The sequence below is a fragment of the Siniperca chuatsi genome, linkage group LG23, assembly GCF_020085105.1.
Source record: "Siniperca chuatsi isolate FFG_IHB_CAS linkage group LG23, ASM2008510v1, whole genome shotgun sequence".
In the NCBI taxonomy this organism is placed as follows: Eukaryota; Metazoa; Chordata; class Actinopteri; order Centrarchiformes; family Sinipercidae; genus Siniperca; species Siniperca chuatsi.
In genome coordinates, this window is record NC_058064.1 from 4556472 (window position 1) to 4582658 (window position 26187).

The 26187-nt window shown below is 38.9% G+C and overlaps 2 protein-coding genes across 7 annotated transcripts in view; one reads left to right on the forward strand and one right to left on the reverse strand.

Moving 5' to 3' along the window:
- Positions 1-3236, forward strand: part of prkcq (protein kinase C, theta) — a 29674-nt gene extending 26438 nt beyond the window's left edge. For both annotated transcript variants that reach the window (XM_044186231.1, XM_044186232.1), the window contains exons 16-18: positions 218-406; positions 1098-1226; positions 2156-3236. In XM_044186231.1, coding sequence (XP_044042166.1) covers positions 218-406; positions 1098-1226; positions 2156-2386 — 549 coding nt within the window. In that variant the 3' untranslated portion in view covers positions 2387-3236. The remainder of the gene's footprint in view (positions 1-217; positions 407-1097; positions 1227-2155) is intronic.
- Positions 1-26187, reverse strand: part of tbc1d30 (TBC1 domain family, member 30) — a 96357-nt gene that overhangs the window by 61831 nt on the left and 8339 nt on the right. Inside the window, exons 1-14 of one of the 5 annotated variants that reach the window (XM_044186221.1) lie at positions 22918-23503; positions 18669-18730; positions 17898-17963; positions 16990-17115; positions 15686-15871; positions 15378-15447; positions 14498-14596; positions 14033-14201; positions 13288-13393; positions 13077-13183; positions 12325-12464; positions 10762-10986; positions 9818-9904; positions 3480-7512 (exon numbers count right to left, since the gene is read on the reverse strand). In XM_044186221.1, the coding sequence (XP_044042156.1) occupies positions 6245-7512; positions 9818-9904; positions 10762-10986; positions 12325-12464; positions 13077-13183; positions 13288-13393; positions 14033-14201; positions 14498-14596; positions 15378-15447; positions 15686-15871; positions 16990-17115; positions 17898-17963; positions 18669-18730; positions 22918-23080 (2874 nt within the window). In that variant the 5' untranslated portion in view covers positions 23081-23503 and the 3' untranslated portion in view covers positions 3480-6244. Of the gene's footprint in view, positions 1-3479; positions 7513-9817; positions 9905-10761; positions 10987-12324; positions 12465-13076; positions 13184-13287; positions 13394-14032; positions 14202-14497; positions 14597-15377; positions 15448-15685; positions 15872-16989; positions 17116-17897; positions 17964-18668; positions 18731-22917; positions 23505-26187 lie in introns of those variants that run through there. The other 4 variants (XR_006376834.1, XM_044186219.1, XM_044186222.1 and 1 more) reach the window with 4 other exon arrangements.

A 26187-nucleotide genomic window follows, 5' to 3' on the forward strand; every position in this document is an offset into this window, starting at 1 on the left:
CCACTCGCTGAAATTGTGATCTCTAAACCCAACCTGTTAGCATGTCTAATCATCTAACAACTTTGAGATATCTTCAGGAAAGAAGTTTTATCCAACTTGGCACAGCAGTGGATGTCAGACTGCATATTGGTATCTAGGGCAAATTTAGAAAAGCTACACTGAAAACAGAGCTGGGGATTACCTGTTTTAACATTATGTGTGTGTGATTGTGTATCAGATCCTGCTGGGTCAGAAGTACAACAGTTCAGTGGACTGGTGGTCGTTTGGAGTGCTGCTGTACGAGATGCTGATCGGTCAGTCTCCATTTCACGGCCGCGATGAAGAGGAGCTGTTTCAATCCATACGAACAGACAACCCTGTTTATCCCCGCTGGCTCACCAAAGACGCCAAGGACATTCTGGTCAAGGTCAGACACTGTGTGTTGGTGTGTGTTTCAATGGTTGTGTTTCGGGGGGTTGGGGGAGTATAATACAGAACTAGAATTAATGACTGGTTGGTTACATGCTGTTCTTTTGTACTACTTTTGTAGTAGATTTCAAATTTACATTGATCAACAAAATGTGAGGCCTATAGTTACATTAACCACACAGATCTTTTAATCAATAAACAAAAAAATAAGGGGGAAAGACTGGAAATCTGGGATGGAAACCCATGGTTTAAAAGTGCTGGTTGACCTTTGAGTTTTATGACTACAAATTATAACTCTTTATAGCCACCATGGAAAGAAGGTTCATGCCAGGTTCAGACTACACAATATTTTTGTCTGTTAAAATGGTCACTGTATCAGATTAAGCGATTATAGTCATAAATTCTTGACGTGACTCGGCCGCGAGACATGACAGGCTAGACATTGGTCCATGACCAATCATAGCTTGCCGTCCTTCGTGACCTGTGTCATCAGGAAGGAGGTGCTAGGGTCCGATTTCCGGGAACAAGAATGTAAGCGGCGGAGGACCAAACAAAATAACAACATTCAGAAGTGGCAAAAGATTCAGTTTTTTTTTTTTTGGTGACTCAAACTTGACTACCTGTATGTGCATTACCAAGCATGTCTAAAGCAGTCATTGTATGTCATCTCTGGTGTGTTGGTGCTGCAGTTGTTTGTGAGGGAGCCTGAGGAGCGCCTGGGAGTGAAGGGAAACATCAGACGGCACAATTTCTTCAGCAGCACCGACTGGAGCGCCCTGGAACAACGACAGGTGGAGCCGCCCTTCAGGCCAACTTTAGTAAGTACATTCACAGTTGATGCACAGCAGAGTCTCACTTTGTCAATCAAATTTGCGGTCCTGATTTTTTTCTAGGGACTATGCTAGCTGCAGATATTGTATGTATGTATTGTATGAAAATAGAATCGATTAAAGACCATGAAAACTCAAAAGCAGGTTTACACACACAAGGAATTTGCTTTGGTATTTTGGTGCAAAACAATAAACATACGTAGACATATAAGAACTACAAAGCAAGTACTGCGGGTCAAGAATCATAAATATAAAATTGCAGAGCCTCACAGCCATGAGTGTGTGTGTGTGTGTGTGTGTGAGATGATGTAATATCAATTAACATTTTAAAATAAAAGTTGAGTCTCCTTACAACAACAAAAAAAAAGGTCTATCGATGGGTAATTAGTAATTACATTGTTTTTAACGACATCGTATCTTACGCAGTTTTATGGCCAGTTGCAAAATATTTTGGCCGGTAAATTATATCAGTTTACTAGCCATTGGCAGATAAAAAGTTAATTTTGGAACGTGCGGATTGTAAACTGAATGTCTTTAGGTTTTGGACTGTTGGTTGGACAAAACAAGACATTGGAAGACATCGCCTTGGATGTCTGGGCTATTATGATGGACATTTTTCACTATTTTCTGACATTTTAGACCCAACGATTGATTTAGACAATAATTGGCAGATTAATCAATAAGGAAAATAATCGTTAGTTGCAGTCCTATATAATTTGATGACTAATGTTGACAAAAGTTGTTATACTTGACTAATCCTGACAGTTAGCTGTCCTTCGTATGTAATGTTGAACATGTGACATTGTTTGTGCCACAACACACAATGAGTTTCACAGCAGATTGTAAAGCTGCTAAATCAGTAGTGTATTGTACGCATCATTGTGTGTATTGAAATATTTTCCCTTCCACCCTTGCAGACGTCGCCCAGCGACTGCAGTAACTTTGACAAAGAGTTTATTAATGAGAAGCCCCGGCTGTCGTGTGCCGACCGGACGCTCATCAACAGCGTTGACCAGACAATGTTCAGAAACTTCTCCTTTGTCAACCCTGGTACCCGTGGATGGCTCACATCGCAGCACGCTGACCACCCGACCAGCAACCTACTACCTACAAACAAGCCGCTCAGTCACAACCAGCACTTACTCTAACTGAAACAAACTGCAGAGACTTTAGACTGTGAATGTCACAAAACTCAACTGTATCCATAAACATGATGATAACCACTAAGAAGGTGGCCAGGGTGTCAGGCACATTCAAAGCAACTGTGACGGGAACTTTGTCGCATGTCTTTTCTGTCTCTCTACATTTTAAAATTTCAAATAAAACTAAAATATCCACAAAATCTTTTAAAACAGCCAAACAACAAAAACATCTGGGCTAGACCAAGACTCATAAAAAGTAACAATTTACCTGAAGTCCATTATGATGCCTCACATATAATTAGTCAATTACGTAGTGGCATTAATCATTATCACAGTGTAAATCATAACTCCAAGACAAACATAGTCAATTTCTTTCAGTTTAAAAGCATATCATTAATTAATTACCTATAGAATTCCTCCTTAAAGTATTCAACCCCCTTAACTTGCCTTTGTGCTTATCAGGATGTGTTTAAGAATAGAAAATGTGTTGTAATGAAGTGAGACTGAGAAACTGATTTATTCTATTGTTCTGTTTTATTTCCTGTCCTATTGCATAGCTTAACGACTCTTTTACCTCCACATCGGGTAGATGTAAAAAATACATTTTAACAGTCCTTTGTTGTGTAAATAAATGTAATCTAATTTGATATACTGCATTGTTAGTTGGATGTAGATCTGTTAATGTTTAGCAGAGTTCAATTACAGGGTTTTTGTTTATGTGTGTTTTCTTAACGTACCTCAGGAGTTTTATTGATGCTGTAATTTGGATCAGGTACTTACATCCCTGCAACCTGTAGTTTTTAATTGTGCTATTCATTGTACATCAATCCTGTACAATAAAATGCATTTTTTTTTAGACCGCTGTCTGTTTTTTTTCTGACTAAAACAAAACTTTCATTCATGTATAGTATCGCTCACCAGATATAGCCTACTGAGAGAGTGGAGGCGGGGACAGACAGAAGAGCCATCTCAGTTTTTCCACGTAACATTGCTGTTTACAATATATTTATATATAAGTACAAGACCTCATAACCAGTAATACGACTCATTCTTAGTACTACACATAGCATTTAACCAGAAAACCAGGCAACCGAGCCACTTCTCTTTCTTCTAAGTATTTCTTTATTTAGATTTGCAGTAGTGCCGTCAGTTGAGATCAAACCTCTTCCCAGTAATGTCTCATTTCCCTTTAACATGTCTTCAATCACACAATGTACAGTCAGACAAAGACACACTCATACACACACTAGACACAACTGCTATTTTACGTGAAACTAAATTCAGTGAACAACAGTGACCGTGCTGGTGTCAAAATTACAGCATTCCTGTGGTTTAGGGAGTAACAGGATATGGAATAAGATGATACACATTGTGTTGAAATAACAAAAAGTTTTCAACGACAACCAAGAGTCAGCCAGTACTCAATTATGGCAGTGGAAACCAGGCGAAGCAGTCGTAGTAAATGCTTTATCAGTGCATTTGCATTTTTCCAATACAAAATGAAAATGAACTCAACTATGCAACCTTCTTGAACAGACATTTGTATACTGAAGATAAAATGGTGGCAACATATGTTTTTATGAAGTTGTAAAAGATATGTCTGTGAACTTGTTAGCACACCTTATTTCCATCAACATTGGGCCAACTGCATTGGTTTAAAAAGGACCATATGAGCATGTGTAGCGCTAAACTTCTGTTTGGGACTAGCTAACTTAATTCCAATCAATGCTAACTGCTCTGTAGCTTCTCTCAGACGACATTTCATCATGATAAATCTCCTTTTACATATTCGGAAACTAGCAGTACAGTCTAGCCCCAGTTGGTGCCTCTCATGTAACGTTAGTCATACATTTGAGACATTTTGAGTCACATGCTAACCGTTAGCTAACAGCTATATTGTTGTTGTTTTTTCTCAAAGATAGCCTTAACACATGGTCAAGTGACAACACTTACCGCAGTTTTGAAGACATTTCCACCTTCCTAAAACACTCGTCTAGCCAACTGGAAGGAAAAATATTTCACCTGTTATACAGTAACGATTTTTAACTGGTGTCACAAGCTGCAACTGTTAGTCTAAACAAAGATGGCAGCCGGAAGTGACACATCGCCTCTGCCCGCACTTCTTTTTCTTCCCTTGAGCAACGGAAAAATATTAAAGTTTATTATATTATATATGAATGATTACGGAGATAATCATAAGAGTCACTTGGACTTTTTAAAAGAATCGAATATTAAAACTTTTAACGATTTTTTTTAGCAATTAGGGTAATGCAAGCAACAATATGTCACTTCCAGCTACAATCTTTGGTTGAAACACAAATTTACCAACTTGGAAAACAGATTAAAAATTGTCATCTTTATACAGCTAACTGAATATTTGTCACCCCCACAAAGTAGTATATTTGTGCGATTGGAAAATGTTCAATACAGCAATAAATGTTGTCAAAAGCCTACGATGTATGCCAAAGTTTGGCTTGTATTTGTCCTTTAGAAAAGCTGATTCCCAAGGTTGATTTCTGTGAGTCAAATTAAATCATGGATGCAAAAGTCTCAAATGTAAAAACAATGAAGCAGGATGTTAAGCTGCAGCTGCTACATTTTTTTTTTTTTTTACACTGAGAGGTTGTTTCTCCAAGATATGACATGACTGACCACACTGGGATGTTTCCTCATATTTACTGGACTGCATTTAAAGCCCAGTGAGAAGCAGCAGCTTTGTGGTAAGTGCCCAAGTAAGAAAGCTTTCACTGTGGTTGGACTACTGAATATGCTGGGAATTAACATTGAGGTCTCCTTTTAAGTGCTGTGCAGGTTTATTTTATGTGAACACAGCTACCAATATGATTTGATATAGTAAATTCTTTTATATTTAGATTTGCCACATTCTTTTACACAGTATTCACACCCCAATGGTCAAAACAAACTTGGCCAAGCTGGTCTCAGAGTAGCATTTCCATTCACGCTTACTTATTGGCTGAGATATTACATTCCTCTTGTTCAACGCTTAGGTGACAGACAGAGAGTACACATATAGAAGGATTTCACCATTAGACAGAACACAAAATGTTAAGTGCATCAGGACATCAAAAGACTGGGAAGTTTTTTTGGGCACACACTAAGTTTTTATGATTCTTCATTTACAGCAGTTCTTAGGTATCTCTTGTTTCTTGGTTGTTGTTGTTTGCTTTTTTAAATACTTGGCATAGAAACAACTGGATGGCTACTGTGTAATCTCATGGAAAAAAAGTTCATCATGTTTCCACATAAGGTCCATATGAGTCCAGAATCAGAATTTGTCCATCATGTTTCAGTACAGGGAGAATCCTTTTCTCAAGGCTCACAAACCACTATGACACAGATGTCCAGCACAAATGCAATGTAACTGTTTGGAGAGTCCTAAAAACACAGTTCACATCTGATGCCTTATCTTTTTTTTAAATCATGTATCCATTATGGTCAAGAAGAACCTGCATAGGCCACTGTAAAGGTGCCATAATAGTCCTATAGTCCTGTTAGCTTTACCTTAGCTGTACAGTACCAATGCGGTTGAAACACTAAACAAAACATGATGAAATTTCCTTCACACTTAATAGTCAACTAGTTCATAAATGTCTGTCTGTAATGGCCTGTGAATTTCAGGATAACCCTTTTATCAGGTGAACAATCTTCACATTTCAACATCAATAATCAAGCTATTTCTGCGCACATCTGAACTTTACATTTCTAGAACTTTCAATCTACTTCAAATAAGATATGGGTTATTTTCTTGATATGCAGGAGGCAACACGGTGTAGTTATAGAATGATTTTTTTATATCATGTATCACTGTGTGTTTCTTGCATCAGTTCAGGAGTGCAGAGGTTGTCATCGCCTGCCAGTGGTGCCGGCACCACTACTACGGTTGAGGTTGCGGCTGAGCTGAGGGAAGTGAACTGTGGGTGTTCTGGATGTGGGGCCGTATAGACCGAGATTTCTGGCTGCTGCCGATTTCCTGGGCTGCTTCACACTAGGGAACGGGAAAAACACCTGCTGTTTAGGAGTGAAGGCGCTGGTGGACGAGAGCGCTGGGGTTGACGGGGAGGAGGACATATGAGATCTGGACGATGAGCAGATAGAGGAAAGTGAGGGAGTGGAGGGGGAGGAAGTTTTGTAAAAGGTGGAGGATGCAGGAAGAGGGAGAGAGGAGAAGCCGTTAGCGGAAGGGGATGACGGGAGGCAGGATGTGGAGCTTGGTGTTGGGGTGGAGGTTGGTATAGGAGAGGAAGAGCAGGACGGACCAAGAGAAGCCAATGTAGGAACCGGAGAGGGGGACGGACTCAGGGCGGAGGGTGAGGAAGAAGGGATGTTGAAGGAGTGGTGAGGTGGAGGTAAAGCAATGGAAGGAAAGTGTCTGTCAGAGGCAGTGTTTCTTTCTGAACCTGAGGAATCAGAATCTTTGTGTCTGTTTGAGAACGGCGGAGGAGGGAGAAGAGGGACTTGGGGTATAGGTTTAGACTCTGGTAGTGTGGGTTGTGTATTTGGGTTTGCGTTGTTGGGGGAGGTCAGATTTGATACATCCTCTAGATCCAGGGAATCCAGTTGCACCACCACCTCTGCAACTTCTGCTTCTTTGGTCTCATCTTCAACCTGTGGAGCCTCTTCACGTACTGACCCTGTGCCAGAGGGATCAGGAGATGGAGACACAGAGGAGACACTTCCCTCTTTCTGCTCCTCATCATCCCTCTCATTTTCCTCAATCTTCCTCTCCTCTTCACCCTCGAATACTGCTGATCCTCCTTCCTCCTCCTCCTCCTCCTCCTCCTCATCTTCCCTTTCCTCTGAATCTCCAAAGCCCAGCTGGGCTCGGGCTCTGGCTATATTCCTTCTATGTACCCGGACATGAGCACGCCAGGGCGACCCTGCGCTTCCTGCAGAACTCCCTGGAGATCCAGTACTGTTGGAGGGCAGCAAGCCACAGTGCTGCCTGGCCGGGGAGCCCTGACTCTGGGACAGAGAAGAAGGTCGGCACCCTGGTTTTGTGGATGTGAGTCTGGAACCCCCTCCGCGTGGTTTCCTACCCAGAAGGAGGTGGTTGATTACTGAGCTGGAAGGGTTGAGTTGGGAGGCCAGGACACGGGTGGCGGGGCACTTGTCTGGAGGGAAGGTGAAAGGTAAGGGGACAGACACAAAAACACATTAAAACAGGCAAGACCAGGTCATAGCAAAGCACAAGCAGTGTATTAGCATATAACAATGAGGCTAGAAAAAGGGATATTTGAGATGTTTCATGAGTGAAGGGGAATTTGTATTCTGAATGTTTGACCTTTAGAACTTTTTTAAAGTGAGTCCTATGGTAAGATAAATTTGTTTTGAAGTGAGGTTACTTGACACAGTGAATTGTGTTTTCAGCCATGTTGTACCTTGAAAAGAGCTCAGTTAACCTAAAGAAACTATTGTTTTTTGTTAACTACAGTAACTACCCATGAAGGTATCTTATACTGCATTTAATCTAACACCAAACTGCTGTACACTTTACTGTTACTGTGCAAATCAGGTGGTAACAACCACACAGCAATACTGTAGGTGAGTAGATACTATGGTTAACTTGATACTGTAAGACTAAGTACATTATCCAAATGTAAAATTGTTCAGATATAACTGTTTAAAGGATTGATTTTCCCATAAAAACTGCAGCTAAGAATTATTACTTTCAAATGTCTATCCCTAAGTTACCAAAATAATGTCATTTGTCTGCCATTAAAAACCCCTAACATATTCAATTCACAGTGATGTGAAACTGAAATGAACAAATCATCAAATTTGAGAAGTTGTAACCGGCAAATAATTGTTAGTTTACTAAATAAATGATCCATGAAAAATTACTCTATACTACAAAATTGTCAGATTGCTTTTCTTTTGATTGACAAATTAATTGTTAGTATCAGCATGACAGTCATCACAGAAATGAACCATTTCTGTTTGACCATGCAGATGCAACAGCTGAGTCACATTTAGAAATACAGTCAGCTGTTCAGAGCAGCTGTTGCCAAAAGCTTAGTGCCTCAGGTTTTTCCTCTAAAGGATTTATCCATCAGGCCTCTCACAGAATGAGACATACAGTATTTTGGATTACTGGTCAAGTACATATTCATTTCTCTCATATTATATAATATGTACATTAATATACAGTATTTTGTACAGCCTGTTTTCCAATGTCAGTAAACTATGTTAATGTAAACATGTCTTTATAAAAGCTGATTACTGAGCTTTACAGAGTGTGTTTGTATGAGAGATGATTAGTGTGGTAAGCGAGGGGGGTGAGTGTATTAGAGAGTGTGCACAGATGTTTGAATCTGAAAGGGAAAAACATTAAATCTCACTGTAATACTGTTATACAAGCTTTACAAATCATATGTTAGCATGAGATGGGAGGAGCAACAAATAGAAGGAATTAGAGGTTGCTAACAAAAGGTTAGTGATTAGAGTTTGCCCATATCAGAAACAAACCTCCAGCATACACCCAAAGAAACATGAATCATTCGCAAAATCAAGTATAATTGGAGACATCTGTCGCTACTGAAGACATCCTCGGGGTTTTGTTGGGTGAAACATAAACTGATGCTCTCCAGAATTATCAGTGCATTAAAAAGGCCACAGTGATTTGTCATTATTATAAATGGAACATGATGAAAATGTAGATGGTTGAATACCTTATGGGATGACTGTGTACAGTAGCTAACAGCATATTAACACAACTGTGATTTATACATCTGATGGACTTGTCTTATGTACAGTATAGTGACAGGTGTCTCCAAATAAATATTTAGAATATCAGTGGTGTATTGACTTTAATTGTGCGTATACCACCTGCAACTACAACAAAACCATCACCAGTTGTCCCAGCTACAGTAAGCCTCACTGTATACCAAACATGTTGATTTTTGTTAAAAAAATAAAAGAAATTTAATCAGTGTAGCAACCATTTCAAAAATGCTCTCAAAATGCCAGTCAGAGGCTACAGTACTCCTCTCATTTAGCTGTCAAAGAGAGCAAATGTATCTAAACATTTTTACATTTTAAATTAGACTTACTCAGACTTGCTCAGAACAATGCTCAACACTGCAGCTCCCTTTTACAAAATGAATCATACATGTATGCACCTTCCAGCATTTTGAGAGCATGATATGTAGGTAAGATAGAGCAACCAAAACCTGATTCAGTCAAAGAGTATTTATAGTTACAGTGGAAAAGATCCACTAATTTTTGAGCCGGCAGTTCCCTCACCAGATGTCCAATGCTTCCCACCCCCAGTGGGTTTCTCTTCAGTTTATCAAGGAAATACTCTCAGTGGTTAAAATAAGCATCAGAGAGTTAGTTTTTTTCTGCCACATATTAAAGACCCTCAAATCAGCCCCAGAACACCCAGTTTCAGATGACCTATTGGTTTGACACCAGTACCGTCAGTGTGGTGGTCGGTACTGTCGTCATGTTTGTTGGGCTGCTCCTGAGGAACCCCTGGACTTGTGGCCACTTCAGGTCCAGGTCCTGCGAGTCACACATCATCGTCAAACATCTAACTTTCTGCTGCATTCATGTGTTTCTGTCCTTCTACTCAGCTAGTACCTCATCAGCGTTTGCTTTATTTTTGTGTGTCTTGGGGCATGTTCACAGTTTTATTTACAGAAGAATGATCACTGCCTTACCTGGTTTTTGTGTTTTAATAAAGACTTGGACATTAACTGCCACTACTAATTTCTGTGGCCATGGTATCCATAACTTTCAAACACTAAGTGTGCTTCATACTGTGTATTTACTGTATGGTCTTCTATTAAAAAAAAAAAAAAAAAGTAAACCATGCCTTTAACTACAGTTGAAATACTACAGGTTTCTGAAGGACAATATCTCTAAATTAAATTAAATATTTTGTTCTGAAATAAGAATTTTATGTGTATTCATGAACAATAAAAGCGATTCCCAAGCGATTTAAAAGCATGGCACCCCATCATAGTAAAGCATGTTGCTGTCATGCAGCCTAATGGCATACTAAACTATGTTTTTAATATGGTGATTTTAATGTGTATTGCTTATTTATTGTTGTGATATGGTTGAAAAAGTAAAACAGAAATGTAGTTAACGTAATGATGCCTATTTTTTAATGTGGTGAAACATTCATAAAATGTACAATAAAAAATGAACAAATCTTGCTGCACCCTCAGTCCATCCATAAGTCACCCCACTTTGGGAACCGCTGTCCTAAAACGACACTTTTTTTTAATGAGATTGAAGCTGTTTCATACTGACATTAATGTGAAAACAATAAACAGAAAAGGCAGTAATAGTTAAATAGTAAAAACAAAACAGTGGATAAAGTTGTGACTGAATATTATTACTCTTCCCCTCACCTGTGCGTATGTAGAGTTGCATAGCCTGTTGCTGCTGCCTCCTTTTGATGCGTGCGTATTGCTTCTTCAGTGCGTAGATGTCTGTGCTCATTCTCTCCATCATCATGCTGTTGATTGCTGCTTGATGCTCCGCCCTGGCACCTCCTCCTCCTCCGCCTCCTGCCCCTCCAGCTCCCACCGCTCCTGGGCTCAGCTCTGCGATGTTCCCCTGCTCTGCTCGCTGGTCTGCAGGTAGAAAGAAGAAGAAACACTGATCAGGTCTCATGTCATGTTCTGTATCCCAACTTTAAACTCTTTTTCTACTTTCCTTATGTTTTTACCTAACAATGCCTGACCTTATTTCTACTACTTTGATTGATTTCATGACTGTGATTTTGGCTTTCAGACACTAAGACTGACAGAAGAAATCGAGAGATTCAAAGATTAGAGTCAAGGGCTTTGGTTCAAAAAGCAGAAGGAAACGTTCCAGCAAAATACACAAATCAGACAAAATCCAATGTGCCTTTTTTAGGCCTTTTAAAGCTCCTTTTCTTACTTATTTGCTCATCCAGTTTTGCTTTTATCCCCTTTAATCAGGATCAGCTGACCACTTGAGACACAAAAAGTGCCACATAAAAAAAGCCTCTTGATGCTGTCTGAGGAATATGACAACAGAATTTGGGGAGTCTATGTTGTATTTATTTTATATTTAAAAGACCAAATGTTTCTTGAAATACATACTGTACATGACAGACTGTTTTGCAGACCACAGTAATGCATTCTGTCTAAAGTTACAATTTTCAAAAGACTTTCGGTCAGGTTGAAACCAGACCAGCAAGCTGAGTCAGTCCTTCCTGTTTTTTTCCTCTGACGGCATAAACAACATTATGCTTTTAGACAAAAGCAGCCTTTGAAGATGAGGTAAAAGTGCATTTTGTTGAGACATGTATGACATTTAGTTCACTGAAGCTCTGACTGTTTTCTTTTTAGCTTTACTGAAAAAGGTCATGTGTTGGTTATTTTTCCATCACTTTTTCAGCAGCTCTTCCTCCTTTTGTGTTGCAAAGACCAAATCCAACCCAGCAGCACAAAATGTAAAATGCATTGTAGAGGCCTGTAGAAGCTGGCTGTTTAGTTTGTTTGCTGTATTTATACTGTTGTCTCAGAATGACTTATTGATGTTCATTTGCTACACTTTCTCTTAAGAATGAGACATGTTTCCCCTTTGAACCAGGTCAAATCTGTTGTACTGAGATCTACGTATGAGGTTGAATGAAACACTCATTTCTATCTGAAGTCATTTTTAAATATCTCTGGATAGTGACGACTACTGCTTCAGATCTCAACCAATGTTTTTAACTAAATCCCTCAGGCTGTTAGCCTTTTTTCCATCTGTGGAAGAGCCGCTGAAGGAGGAGGAAGTGGTGATTTGTCTGGAGGAAACAGATCAGAGACACTTTGTACTTTGAGTCAAATCGGGGGCAGAACATGAGGATTTGGGGCAGTAGTTTGTCTTGAGCCACTTGGCTGCTGTCTCTGTACCGTCTCCACTGGCTGAGTAGTAATTCATGTGGCTGCACTGACCTTTGAGATGTTTCTGATATCGCTGCAGCTCGGGGGCCAGTAGGCCACCCAGGGGACCCAGGCAACCGAGCGCCGTCACCATAGAGTCTTCATCATCCATGTCGGCATCATCATCACTCTCCCAGCTGCCCAGACCACCACTTGCACAAGATAATAACATCCTCATCACAATCACTGCCATGATAACATGTTCCCATCACCACCATTTCACACATACAGATGTAAATCATATATTTGATTTTCCTTGATTCTAAAAATTTTTGGGACAGCTTTTGCTCCCTAGAAAATGTCATAAAGTCATGTTTTGCTTTGAATTTACACTGTTTTGTGCCTTCCGTAACTTAGATAAGGTTGCAATTACAACCTGTATCTGTCTTTGTACAAGAGACAAGATTCCATTTGTACAAGTAAAAGATACTTTAAAAAGAAAATTAAGCCTCTAGTGTAAAAGGTACATTAATATTTACATTCAATATTTCTGACAAAAACGTCTGAAATTTTTTCTTTTTCTTCCTCATCTTTTGTGACTTGCATGCACTATACATTTACATTACCTCCTACAGTCAGCAGAAATGTGCATCATGTCACAGTGTCTTTGTGCACATGCTAGTAGAACATGATATATAAACAAAACATTGCTTCATAGTGCCACTAGTGGGCAGTAAGTTAGTGAAATCAAATGATAAGTACCATGCAGAGTGTTTTACACAATGCTATTGAAATGTATTAGAATTTCTAAGTATAGAACAAACCTTCCATTGGATTTGACTGAGGTAGGGAAGGGAGTGATGTTGTAGGTGTATTTCTCTCTCAACTCAGCCAGTTGGGGGAAAGGAAACACTGCTATGGAGTAAACCTCCTGATAGACGGAGAGGATCAAGGAGAGAAAATTAGTGCACATGAATTTTGAAAAACACCACTAAAGAGGTTAAAAAGGTGTGAGTGGTTTTGTTTATCCAGTACCTGCATGAGTTCAGTCGGGTCAATGAGGTTGTGCTCCAGCATCTCCTGAGTGAGACAACCCATCGTGCTGTAAAACTCATCTGCTGTCTGACAGTATTCAATCCTCCTGGACAGAGACCGAGGGAGGAAGACAAGCAGCGTTTATAAGATGGGACGATGGAGACAGGAGGGGAGGAAGAGACCAAAAATCAGGAAGCAAAAATCAAGACAGAAGAATACAGACAGGAGGGGGGGATGATGAAGAGACATAAATATGCACATTAAATATGCACACATCCAATAATCGTGTTCTGATTAAAAATGTCATCCACATCTAATATGATACAAATTAATTTGATTATATTTGGAGAAATCGACTGACTGTTTAAGGCATTTCCAGTTCTACATTCTAGCATGTACTGTTTTAGTATTAGCTGAAGTAGTTGTGTTAGTGTATTAATTTTAGTCATTACTATTAAATGTAATTATAGCTGTAGTTTTATCATTGCTCTGGGTTTTAGTGGAGATTTTTAGTGTCTCGTGGTCCAAATTTTGTTTGTTTTTGTCTTTTTAACACTGACTAGAACAAGACTGAATAGCAAATATTTAATAATTAATATATTTTTTAAATATTTGAGCATATTTAATGTTGATTACCAACACAAAAACCGCCAATTCACACATTTGGACACACAAATGTCAAAATTGTTTATCAAAATTCCCACACAAGTCAAATCCACATTTCTGTAAGTAACGGTCTACTCACTCTCCCAGTCTCTCCCAGATTGTGAGGGCGACCCGAAACAGCACCTCTGAACCCTCGAAGAAAACCGAGTCCCAGATCTTCAGCACAGTGGGCGCAGGCAGGCAGGTGGCGAACATAGTGAGGAACCACTGCATAGTGAACACGTTTGTCAACGGAGGCTCGTAGCTGCCTGAGAGAAAACAGACAGACATACGAGTTATTTGTACATTCACACACTGATATTAAGGCACTTATTCACAGAGACATGAACACACAACATTTGCAAGTTTTTTGTCTCTATGCATAAAGGCAAAAAATTCAAATGACTTAGAGACGATGCTATTTTCTTAAGTTTATGCTCACATTAACACCAGCATAATTTAACAGTTAAAGCAGCATCAGGTAGCTTTGCATGCTGTTGGTACCAAATATTTATACCAGGTAGCATTTTTGTAAGCGTTGACACACAAACACACAGATTTGTACCTCCAGCCTCTCTGTTGGCAGCTTTCTGAAGGTGGTGGAGATGCTGGGACAGTCTGGGCAGCTTTAGACGCAGCAGGTCTCTGAACACCGCCATGTCCACTGACAGAAGGAGATGTTACAGATTTAAAAGCTACGTTGGTTAGAGATTCAACATGACAATAACCTGATGCTATCAGTCAAGTCTCAAATCGGTAGGTACTGTAGATGTTTCATTATGTAAATGTCTGAATGTCTGTTTTGATAAATGAGCTTTTGCACCATCAGATACTGACACCTTCCAGCCAACAAGTACCACATCCATTAACCATTTTAGCTCCTGAATCCCAAATGAAAACAATTCTTTTAATTATTGATACATCTGCTGATTGTTTTTTTGATTATTTGATTAATATTTTGGACTACAAAATCTCAAGTTGACATATTTTAATTGCTTGTTTTGTCCGACCAACAGTCCAAAACCCAAATTTAATTAATTTACTATCACAGGAGACTAAGAAAACATGCAAATAGTCACATTTGATACGCTGGAACGAGTGAATTTTTGCTTAAAAATTGACTTCAACAATTATCAGATTTGTTGCAGATTTATTTTCTGTCTGACTAATAAATCAAGAAATCTTTTCAGCTCTACATCAGACGAGATTTGTACCCTCCTCAGTATCCTAATACAAGAATGATCTGTCTCTGATGTATCTGCAATGTAGACTGTAACTACATATTTTACTGAAAATGAAAACAAATTCTTTTTGTACAAAATTATGGAACTTGTAGTTTATTTCTTGGTTGAAGTTGTTACAGTATGTACCGTCTTTTTCTTTGAATCTTTTTCAGGATTGTCTTCAGTTTCAAAATGAGCCTGTATGTGTGTCATTGTGTTTACCTGACAGTGCTCGCAGGTTGTTGGCAAAATAACTCTCAGGCAGCACTTTGTCAATCAGATAGATCATCACCTGTATATAGAAGCACAGTGAAGTTTAATCATTATTCAAAGGGCATAAAGCAACATAGAAACTCCACCATGAAGTAACCGTTTTATTCCATGGGCTTCTTGTGCATAACATAAAAATGATATGAAGACTCCCCCCTTTTCATACAGCATAAATTGAATTTTGAGCACATGGTCATATCTTACAAATCTGCATTTTCTCTCAGTCTTAGTATCTTCATACTATTACTGCGTATGTGTACCTTAAGTGCATCGCTCTCATTGCCCTCTGTAACTTCCAGTATGAGTGCAGCCAGGACGTTGAATCCTTGGCAGTAGCCCACAGTTTTATTCCAGCGGGCGTATGCAAGCAGCACCCTCTTCAGCACCACCCTGTCCTGCTCCCCCTCTTGGCCACAGTAAGAACTGCAGCCAGTCCTGTGTAGGTCCTGTACATCAGAGGGGTGTACAGCATGGATTATTTTATTAAAAAGGTCAGTGCAGTAACTGACAGTAAAAGACAAACACAGAGAAGTCAATGATCGGACTTTGCCCCGTTGATGGAAACAGCCATTACTCTGTTGAATCTCTGAGTCACTGAGAAAGAGCTCCAGTGTTTCCATGATGCAGTTATCCCATTCTCTGACGCACAGTCATACGCAAACATCCTCTACCAGACACTGCTCTTCACAGTCACATCAACTTTCAAAGGACAAACTGTATTTTATTATTAGTATAAGCTTACATATACACTCAGTAGAATCAATAATGGCTATTGGATCTGAAAAGATATTTTTGTGTCCATGTTTGATGTAAGTCGTCATTACTTTGCACTTCCTGGAGATCACTTAAAATAGCTCAGCATAGTTCAACAGGTTCAGACTGACAGTTGTGTGAAATAGCTTGTGTGTCTTTAGTTGAAATTCTTGGACCTCACATAGTAGCCTGTGCCACTACAGTTATTACTACTATTAAAATTGGATTTTAGATGGCCGTGTCTTTGATCAGATTCAAGACCAGTGTGCATGAATATGTTATCATTAAAAAGTTTCAGTTGAAAGATTTTGTGCTGATTGATGGCCTAATTGCTGTTCCAGAGGTTTTTCTATGCTGACATGAATACAACTCTGGATGAAAACATTGGATAACCTTTTTTCTATGAAAGTGATTAAACTGTAAAAATATTGGATATCAGCAGTTTATTTGCAAACAATGGGTAACACTTTCAAAAGCACATATTTATTAGAAACTAGGTACAATACATTACACCAATGATTGTAAAAATATAATTCTAAATGGGCTGCAGTACAAATACTGTACTAAAGTAATACCATGTTTTGGTGACCCTGAACAGTCTCTACGTTACACTTCAAAAGGCATTCATGCTGTTTCTCTCTCTGCTTATTTTAATCTGCATGCTATGGAAAAATGCTGAGGCTTCAGCACTGGGACTGCGAACTCAGGACACACACTTTAAAAACACAAATGCTCACAAACCCTCTGCATACACACACACACACACACACACACTGATCGCACCCCCAACATAACAATACGATGTGATTACCTTGACAATTTGGATGCCGAGGGAGTCATCGTCTGGGTTGCTACGCTCATTAAAGGCAAAACGAAGCGTTTTCTCCCAGTCAATAGAAATACTGTGGAGGTACTGGTCTGCTAGTGTTAGCCAAACCTGCAGAGAGACAACAGTAGCGGATACACAAGGAACCACATTAATGCTAGAATAATATCAACAGCTAAAATAAACTTTAAAAAAAAGGAGAAATAGTTCAAATATCAGGACAAGTTAGGAATCCATTTACTGTCCCTACTGAGTCATATGAACACATATCTGAACTTTCCTATTGTACCTTCCAGCATATGCTCAGGTTTCTTTTTCCTCCAGCACTTGTGTAAGAGGCCCCTTGTTCACAGTGATATATTCTGTTTTGCGAGTTCAGGAAAGAGACAAGATTTCATTGTTCATTTCCTCTGACAAGATGAAAGTAATCACTTCCTGCTCTCTCTGCCCCAGAGATTAAGTTATGATGTGAGATAAATGGAGCGTCAAAGTGCCTCTGCATATTGTTCTTTTAGACTAAACTGTCTCTCTCAAGACTGTAGAACTCTGCTTGCAGGTTGACAATAATAAAGAAGACTTTTCTTGTAATAGCACAACTGGGTCCATCACTTTCTTTTACTAAATACCCTCTGGGTTCAAAACAGACACAGACAAGAAGAGAAATGCATAAGGTCTTATTTATCAAAATGTCTTTTTATATGGAAGATATTTCTGGCCCAAACAGAAGTAACACCCAAGGGTTGTGGCTCAGAGTTGGGGGCTACTAAATTTACTATTTCAAAATAATCTGCTACTTACATTTCCATTCTCTGTGTAGCTCGGTGAGTACAGCAAATTACTACAATGCCACCATTGGGAAAAATATAATGTTATACTTAGTTTAAGTTACATACCCTCTTCCTCCATTCCTTTGGGATCCCAGTAGGGAGCCTAGCCACTGCTTTAAGGGCGTCGTACCACTGTAGGGAAGAAAACACATACTGTTTTATTTATCCTTTTAATTAACCAGCACACTCCCACTGAGGCCATGATTGTCTAAGTGTAACCCAGCAATACAATATTAATATTATATAATTTACTGTCATTAAGAGAAAAAGAATGCTTAACAAGTCAACATTATCACATTCACTTACACACTAGGTCTGCACAATTAATCGAAATATTATCGAAATATGGCTAAATGCAATTTCCAAATTGCAGAAGCTGCAATTTTTTTGATAAAAGGTCAAATATGTGACAAAGCAGCATTATAATGAAGTACTGTAGCGCTGCAGAGATGCCCTGGCCTACAAATCTTGTTCTCCAGATGTAAGAAAACATGTTTGTTTGGTACAGACACCAACAAATGTCACATCATTGTGATTTTTCAGTGAAAATTATAATTGTGATGCAAAAATTATCATTCCCACTAATCGTGAATCATATCGCAATTGTAATAGCTGTCAAAATAATTGCAATGTGATTTTTTTTACCATATTGTGCAGCCCTATGACACACTAAAACACATATCACATATACTGTACATATAGAACACACACACACACCATTAGATCAGCAGCTAAAAGCAGTAACAAAACAGTATCTGACATATAGGGGCTCTCTGCTGGAGCCTGTTGGATCTCAAACTGAACCAATGGGTTGTAGCATATTTTCCAAGTGCTTACCTGCTGGAATCCATTCTTTCCCAGCGATGGTTCAATGGTAAACTTCAGCCTTGTGTCAACTCCTACAGACAAACAGAGACACCTGGTCAGACTCGTCTGGGTGACTAACTAGTCAACATCCCAAAGTTTCCAAAGTTAATGTACAGAAGATGTCAGACTGGAATATATGCATAAAATGATGCACAAAACTTAGATTATATATTTAGTATTTTTTACTATGTGTGTGTATATATATAGCATTTACTTTATTTACTATTTATAAGAAGCATCTTTGACATAAAAAATGTCCTTCAGGGTGAATACATTTCTATCTTATCTAGAATATGACGCAAACATAACATGTTGAGACTGAACACACAATGTAACCAATCATATGCGTCATTAGGCCCCTGCTAATGCTCCACTGATTTGACATATAGCTTCACTGACGCAGAATATATTGTGATATTTTTTTTTTTGACATAAAAGCTACTTAAAGAGAATATTAATATTAAAAAGGAGATAATCAGGGAGGCTCAGTCTGTACACATAAAATGGCATCAAGCTTTTAGCTGTTCAGATATTATGAATGACCAAAGTAACAACCAATGATGAGGCAGACTGAATACAACAGAAGGAAATGTATGACCCCAAGTTAATCATAACTATGTGTCAAACCAAAATAAAATAAAAAAGAAGCATAAATCTCTCTTTTTTTTTTTAAAACTTAAATCAAATTACTCCTACAACTAATAATTCGACACTTTTCAAAAAAAAAAAAAAAAAAAGGGATCTGCACTCATTTGCCAGTGTTTTCGAGCTAACGCTAATGCAATCTAACACAACAGCCTAAGCTCACACAGCACCACAAACTGCAGCCTCCAAAATTACAATAAAAAGGTTGAATTAAACTCCTCTCTAAAACAGTTCAACAAAAACTGAACATTATAACCTTCATGAAGGGAGGATTTATTGCAGAAGTGTTGTATTGGACTGTTTTAGATAGTCGAACCTAAAGTGTAAAGTGACTGTCACAATGTGGATTCTCTTGGTTAACATTGAAGCTAGTTAAGGGGCAACTGATGTTAGTAAGTAAACCTTGTTTCTATAGCACCTTGAAAACCAAAATTATAAAAAGGTGCACATAAAAAAGCAACACCATGAGAATTATAAAGTACAAACAACACAGAGGCATTGGATTAATATGTTTCAAAATTGCCAGTCTATACAGGTCGATATTTAAAAGATTTTGAATATGTGGCACTGACTCACTGATTTTATACTGAGAGGGAGTGTGTTCCACATTGTTGGAAGCTGAAACAGTACAAGCATGATCCCATCTGTCTTTAGCCTGGACCCAGTAACTTTTATAATTCTGCTGCAAAACCTTAAGGGGTCCAAACCATGAAGGAGTGTGAAAGTAATCGAAAGCATCTTAAACTGAGGGGATACCCAGAGTCCAAGAGGCTTAGTTTCTACATGAGATGCCATCAAGCTGCTTTAGATGACCAAATATTATGAATGCAATAATGAAATGATCATCATAAGGCAAACCAAAATCCTTCAGAAAAACATTAATTTCTTCTTTTATTTAACTTAAGTCAAATCCCTCCTATAACAAATAACTAGTTACTTCTTAAAACAAAGTTTACATATGCTAAACTGAATTGTGGCAGATTTTTCCACAAATATAAAAGGTCGGTAAACTGACATTAAGTAACTGTATATCGCATAATCATGCAAATGAAAGATCCAAACACCGGAAGCTCTGTGAGTGTTTTTGAGCCCGTACATTAAGCTCACAAGATAAATGTATAGGCCTATATTAAACCTTTTTTTACACGATATTATAAGAAAAAACAAGGGATTTAAGGCTATAGTTTTCATATTAAATCATAGATTTTTTGAACAGAGTTTGGAGCTCTGAGACGCTTCACGGAAGAGTCGCTGTCCATTCCTGGGTGGTGCTGAATCCGCGTTTTAATCTCCGCTTCGCTGCAAATCGTGTAAAATCTCTTTGCACGCACACACAAACATCTTTAGAGAATATTTAGCGCAGTGGGTTAAACCCACCAGACGGAAATGAAACTTTGATCTGAAGTTAAGAGGGAACGTCCTGACATGTTTCGGCTCTGGGCCAACAGCTCCGACTGCGGCCATTTCTCTCCCCTTCGCCTCTCCAGCAGTCTCTGGAGGATTGCTCGGTCTGTCAAACGGCAACCGATCGCACTGCAAGTATGAACAATGTCATTTTCACTACAATAAAAAGTCCCTAAAATAAGATAAAATGTGTGTTTAACCTGCGCGGTCCGCCTCTGTCGTTTTGTCCTGCGCCATACTGGATGAACGCCGCTTTATTCTGCGGTTTCCTCTCAGAGCTTTGGGAGAGGATTAACACGGAAAACCCTCCTACTTCCATGTCACAGATTATAGCTACACAACTAACACAAAACGTGTATTTAGCCAAGGCTGGCAACATCACTGAGGTCCAGAGGCTGCACTCCATCTTAATAGGTGACGGTTTAATCTCTCCAGAGTTGAAATTAATTGAAATTCACCCAGCTAGATGTATAGAGACTACTGGGGGCGAGGAAGGAAGGAGCGAAGGCAGGTAGGAAAACATAGGAGGGAGGGAAGTATTAGGGATTGAAAGAGGGAAAAGGGGAAGGGGAGAAAGAAAGAAGGGAGGAGAGTGAAGGAAAGGGAGCAAGAAGGAAAAAGTGAGGGAGGAAAGAAGGAAGGACAAAAAGGTAAGGAGGAGGAGGGGGGTGAACTGTGAACTCTAAATCATTCAACATGTTCAGTCTTTGACCGTGGAAAGACACAAACAAGAGAAAACACTTAAAAAAAACATAAATACTATAAATAAAATAAGACTAAAACAAAAGGGTAACCTCTGTTGTGCACATTAAGTTGCTTCTATCACACAATTAAAGCTTTTGTTGGGATGCCATGAAGTGTTTTAAGTGCTGACATTTAAATAGAGTACAAATAACTCAGCATTAGCAGCAGTAGAAAACCACCACAACAAAACAAGCACAATAACCATAAAATATCACAAAACATGAAGTATGCTATATGCAACTTTCCTCCATTCACAGTGCTCTTGTCTTTATTTATGAACACTAGATTTATGGCTTTAGTTTTCATTTAGCCAAAAAGCTCTTGTTTGTATTTAAGCACTTTGCATCAGTTAGATCAATATAAAAAAAAAAGTTTACAGCCATTAGACTGTAGAGCAACCAAACATGGGACCAAAACAAGAAAAAGGTGAGGAGCCCAAATAAAAAACACCGCCCAGCCACAGCTAACAAACAGCACTGGGTGTCTGTGTGGTGGGTCTCGAAAATCTGGGATTCCCATAGTACTGAGACATCTACTATTTCTTTAAAATTATTTGTCAAAACTATACACATTCCAGCAAAACTGCACAGAGAAATCTGACAGTTTTTGGCTGGCTACATATCTAGTGCATCAGGGGTTTCCATCCACAAATAAGACGAAGTGAAGTAAGGAGTGAAAACTGATATTTTATTTGGTCAGTGTGAAACATTGATGTATGAAACCAAACCCGCGACTTATCACGGCCCTGTACGTGCTCATGATTTGATTTTGAGTTTAGTTTCTGTTGAAAATCAGCTCATCTGACACCTTGAGAGTCTTCTGGGAAAATTACATCATTGCTTTGTAGTACATTCATGAACATATTTGCACTATAGCAAAAGAAAGTAATTTTCCAGCTGACAATTTCAACAGCCGAGTAAAACAGGTTAAGCACTTTCTGGGGGTATAATATATTAAATGCATCAGCTTATATCGGCCATAATTACTTAAAAATGTTATTGGTGTTGCATACATCAAAATTATGCCTGATACATGATGGTTGGATAATCTAATATAACTATTTTAGCAATATAATTTGCTTAAATATGACAACTACTTGCCAATTTTAGGTACATAAAGTTGCAGCATAAAATGAGACACACTGTAAATAAGAGCAGACCTGCTTTAGCAGTAAATAAAAGGAACATTAGATCATTTGAATGGGAACAGTAGGCTGCAGCCACGTGATGTGCCACTATAAAACTACGGGCTTACTTATAATTTACCATATTGACCAGAATAATATCTCGGTATTCATGCCGGTAGGGAACTACTTTGTTTCCAGATATTGTTTAAAACCAAATGATTAACAATGCGATGCGGTTCTTTTGCCCCATTGACCTATTAATAAGCGTCCGATCCGGACGTGCGCGTGCTGACGGCTCACCTGGCTCTAAGGTGCAGAGCAGCCGGGGCGCACTCCTGGATATCCCGTTCCGCTTCTTCAGGACGTTGCTGATGATGTTACCGACCCCTCCCGATCCCTGCTGCCGCTGCTTTACGCCTGCCCTCGGCCTCCTGCCGGCGGCGGGGAGCCGCTCCTGCCGCATCGGGAATCAAACCGTTCAATCACCTCATCGTTTTGTCCCGCTTTAATAATCCTCCTCTACGTCGTCCTCGGTGGGGAAGCTCTCCCGATAGCCAGAGACGCAGCTGTTCCTCTAAACGCTCTCCTCCAAGACGTTACAAATTAATCGATTAAACTGATTACCGTGTTTCAAATCTCTTCCGGTGATCGCTTGTGTTTCCGACTTATGGCCGAAGAAACGACAGACCTTTCATTCACCCTTCATTCCTACAGCAGCGTCCGGGAAGCCTCGTTCAAGCGACTCAAACATATACATAAAATATTACTTAGAAAATGTCAAAAAATAGCCGATCGGTTTAGGAGGAAGTCACGGTTTCTGCCGCTCGTGGTCGGCAGTGCTGCTGATGCTGCACACCTCCTCATCCTCCTCCGGTTTGGCGTCACCAGGATGGAGGGATGCGGTAGGATGGAGAGACACGCGGGGAGGAGATACAGAAGGATGAGGTAATGGTTGAGGAGAGGACAGGAAATGAGAAAGAGAGAACAGGGGTGGATTTTTGTTTCACACTGATAAACAATCACAACCCGCACATAAATATATGCAGAGTGGATTTAGACACAGGGATCGTTATCAAACAAGCTACTGAATAATACTCAAAATAAATTAAAGCTCTAAGTCTGTTCAGAGGTGAACACACAGACTTTCATCATCAACTTGCAAAGACACTTAAAAGTACAGCGTGACATGACAAAGCATCCACTGTAAAATATGGTGAGAAAGAATTAATCTATTTTTTTCTTAATATGAATTCACAGTTAAATGGACGCACACTGGATGAGTTTTATCCACTGAAATACAAATTGTTGGGGACACTTCAGCTGCTATTCTCTCTAGTGAGGTGGATCCATGCAGGTAAAATCCATTATCACTTATTGATCTGCACCAATCACAGAGGAGCAGATTTTATGCTTTGACACAACTGAGGAGGTCTGCAGAAGGAGCAGAACTTAAATCAGGAACAAGTCCCAAATATTTAATGTGTTTAGTGGAGTTGAAATGATTGGTCAGGTGTTAGAAAATGTATTGGAAGGATATTTTTTTTAATGGATTCATTGTTCAGATTATTATTTAAGGAAGTCGCATTTTAGTCGCAGCTTTAATGTTTATGAAAACTGTATATGCTACATGGAAGGCGAGTGCAGCCATTTGTGAATTCTGGCTACCTAAAAATCTGATTCTCAGAATAAGCATCCTGCCAATTCTGATGTTAGAAATTGAATAACAGAAATTTTAAACTCGATAAGAATGATTTACAGAAGAGTCACAGCCAAACTCACATTTCAAAAAAGGACTAAAACATTTGCAAAGAGGTGATGCACCTAAGGGTGGGTAATTCTCCCTATTCTGTTTTTAGATGGAGAACTCAGCCTGGGATTCAAACAAGCAATGCTACCTCAAAAACATAGTACCAGTACATACTTTACCTATGAGCCTAAAAATGGAGAGCAATTAAAGAAATGACGTTTGCAATCTAAAATCGATGATGCATGGCATTATGATTGAGTCTTACAGGTGCAGTAAGTGCTTCCTGAACAGAAAACACATCCAGTTTTAATGACATTCTGAATCAATATCTGCAGTCAGGATGATGATGATGATGATGATGACAAAAAAAGGCCTTGATAATAATAACCAGTAATGCATCATTATAAATTCTTTTCTCTAGATGTTTCAATTGGATGCTCTAATAACTAATTTGTTTTCCGTCATGAAAATATATGCGTACTCACTCCATCTTTAGGCCACTGTCAAATGCAGAGACCTGTTTATGTACCAGCCAATACGAGGTATAGATTAATGCCCCTTTCAAGAAAAATAACAAGTTTACTTTACTGAAAGTAAAATTACTGACTTGTGTTTTTATTGAATTGTTAAAACTCCAAGAGGCAATTTCTTTTTTTTATAAACATGTAAGATGAATCAAATAAGTGCAACTATCTTGTATTAATGTTCACTCCACACAAAGTTCCAACACATCAGACATTTACAACTATGACAAAGTCAACTACAGTTAGTGTTGTCAAAAATATCGATATTTTGATAAATATCGATACTGAAATATCTGAACGGTACCAATACTAATTTCCCAAAGTATCGATACTAGCCGCACTTTCACTTCTCTCCAAAGGCGCGTTGGCGACCACCACACGCAGCGCCGCGCGCACTCGTCTCATTCGCTCTGGTTAGCAAAAGTGAAGTGAATGGAAAGATGGCGAGTGCAACGCCCCAGCGCGACCGGCTTTGGTTGATAAGGAACACAGCAGGAGTGCTATCTGGAAATATTTTGCATATGAGGCAAATGAACATGGAAAGCCGAAGGACACAAGCAAGCCAATATGCAAGAGATGCTACAGAACAGTGCTAACAAAAGGCGCTAACACCACTAATATAGCAAAGCACCTGAGAGACCGACACCGGATCTGTATAAAGAATTTCTCGAGGTTGGTATTATTATTATACATTACTGACACTCTATCCTCCAGTTTGATACTGTTAAGAGCTTTGACACAATCTGTATTGTTAAAAGCACTATATAAATAAAGGTGACTTGGCGACTTCATGTCGATCCAGTGAGCACTGTTTTGGCGTGTGATGCACGCACGCGTTTGCGTTTAAATCTGTTCATCAAATAACGTTAATGTATTAACCAGCTTTTATGACCGATCAGCAATGCATTTGCATATTTTAATCTTTGATAACAGTAGGTATTAGGTAATAAAAATAGAACGGATCATGTTAGCTCTGGTCTAATGAAAAAATATTAACAAATAGAACTTTGGATTTTAATTAGTACATGTATTAGTGAATGTTAGTTTAAATCAACTTTTAACTTTGATTAACAAATGTTTTGTAAGTATTTTTCATTGCTTATTCATGTTAACAAATATCTATTACCATTAACCTAAGTTCTTAGATTAGTTCATTCAGTTCATTTTAAAAGTGTGGTCAAAAACTGCAGCAACAGATTCCATTTAATTATTTTGTTTACTAATTTGATACTTGATGCATAAGATTGCACTGATTTTGTTTTTGCTTGAAGTTTAAGTATCTTTTATTGACATTGTGAT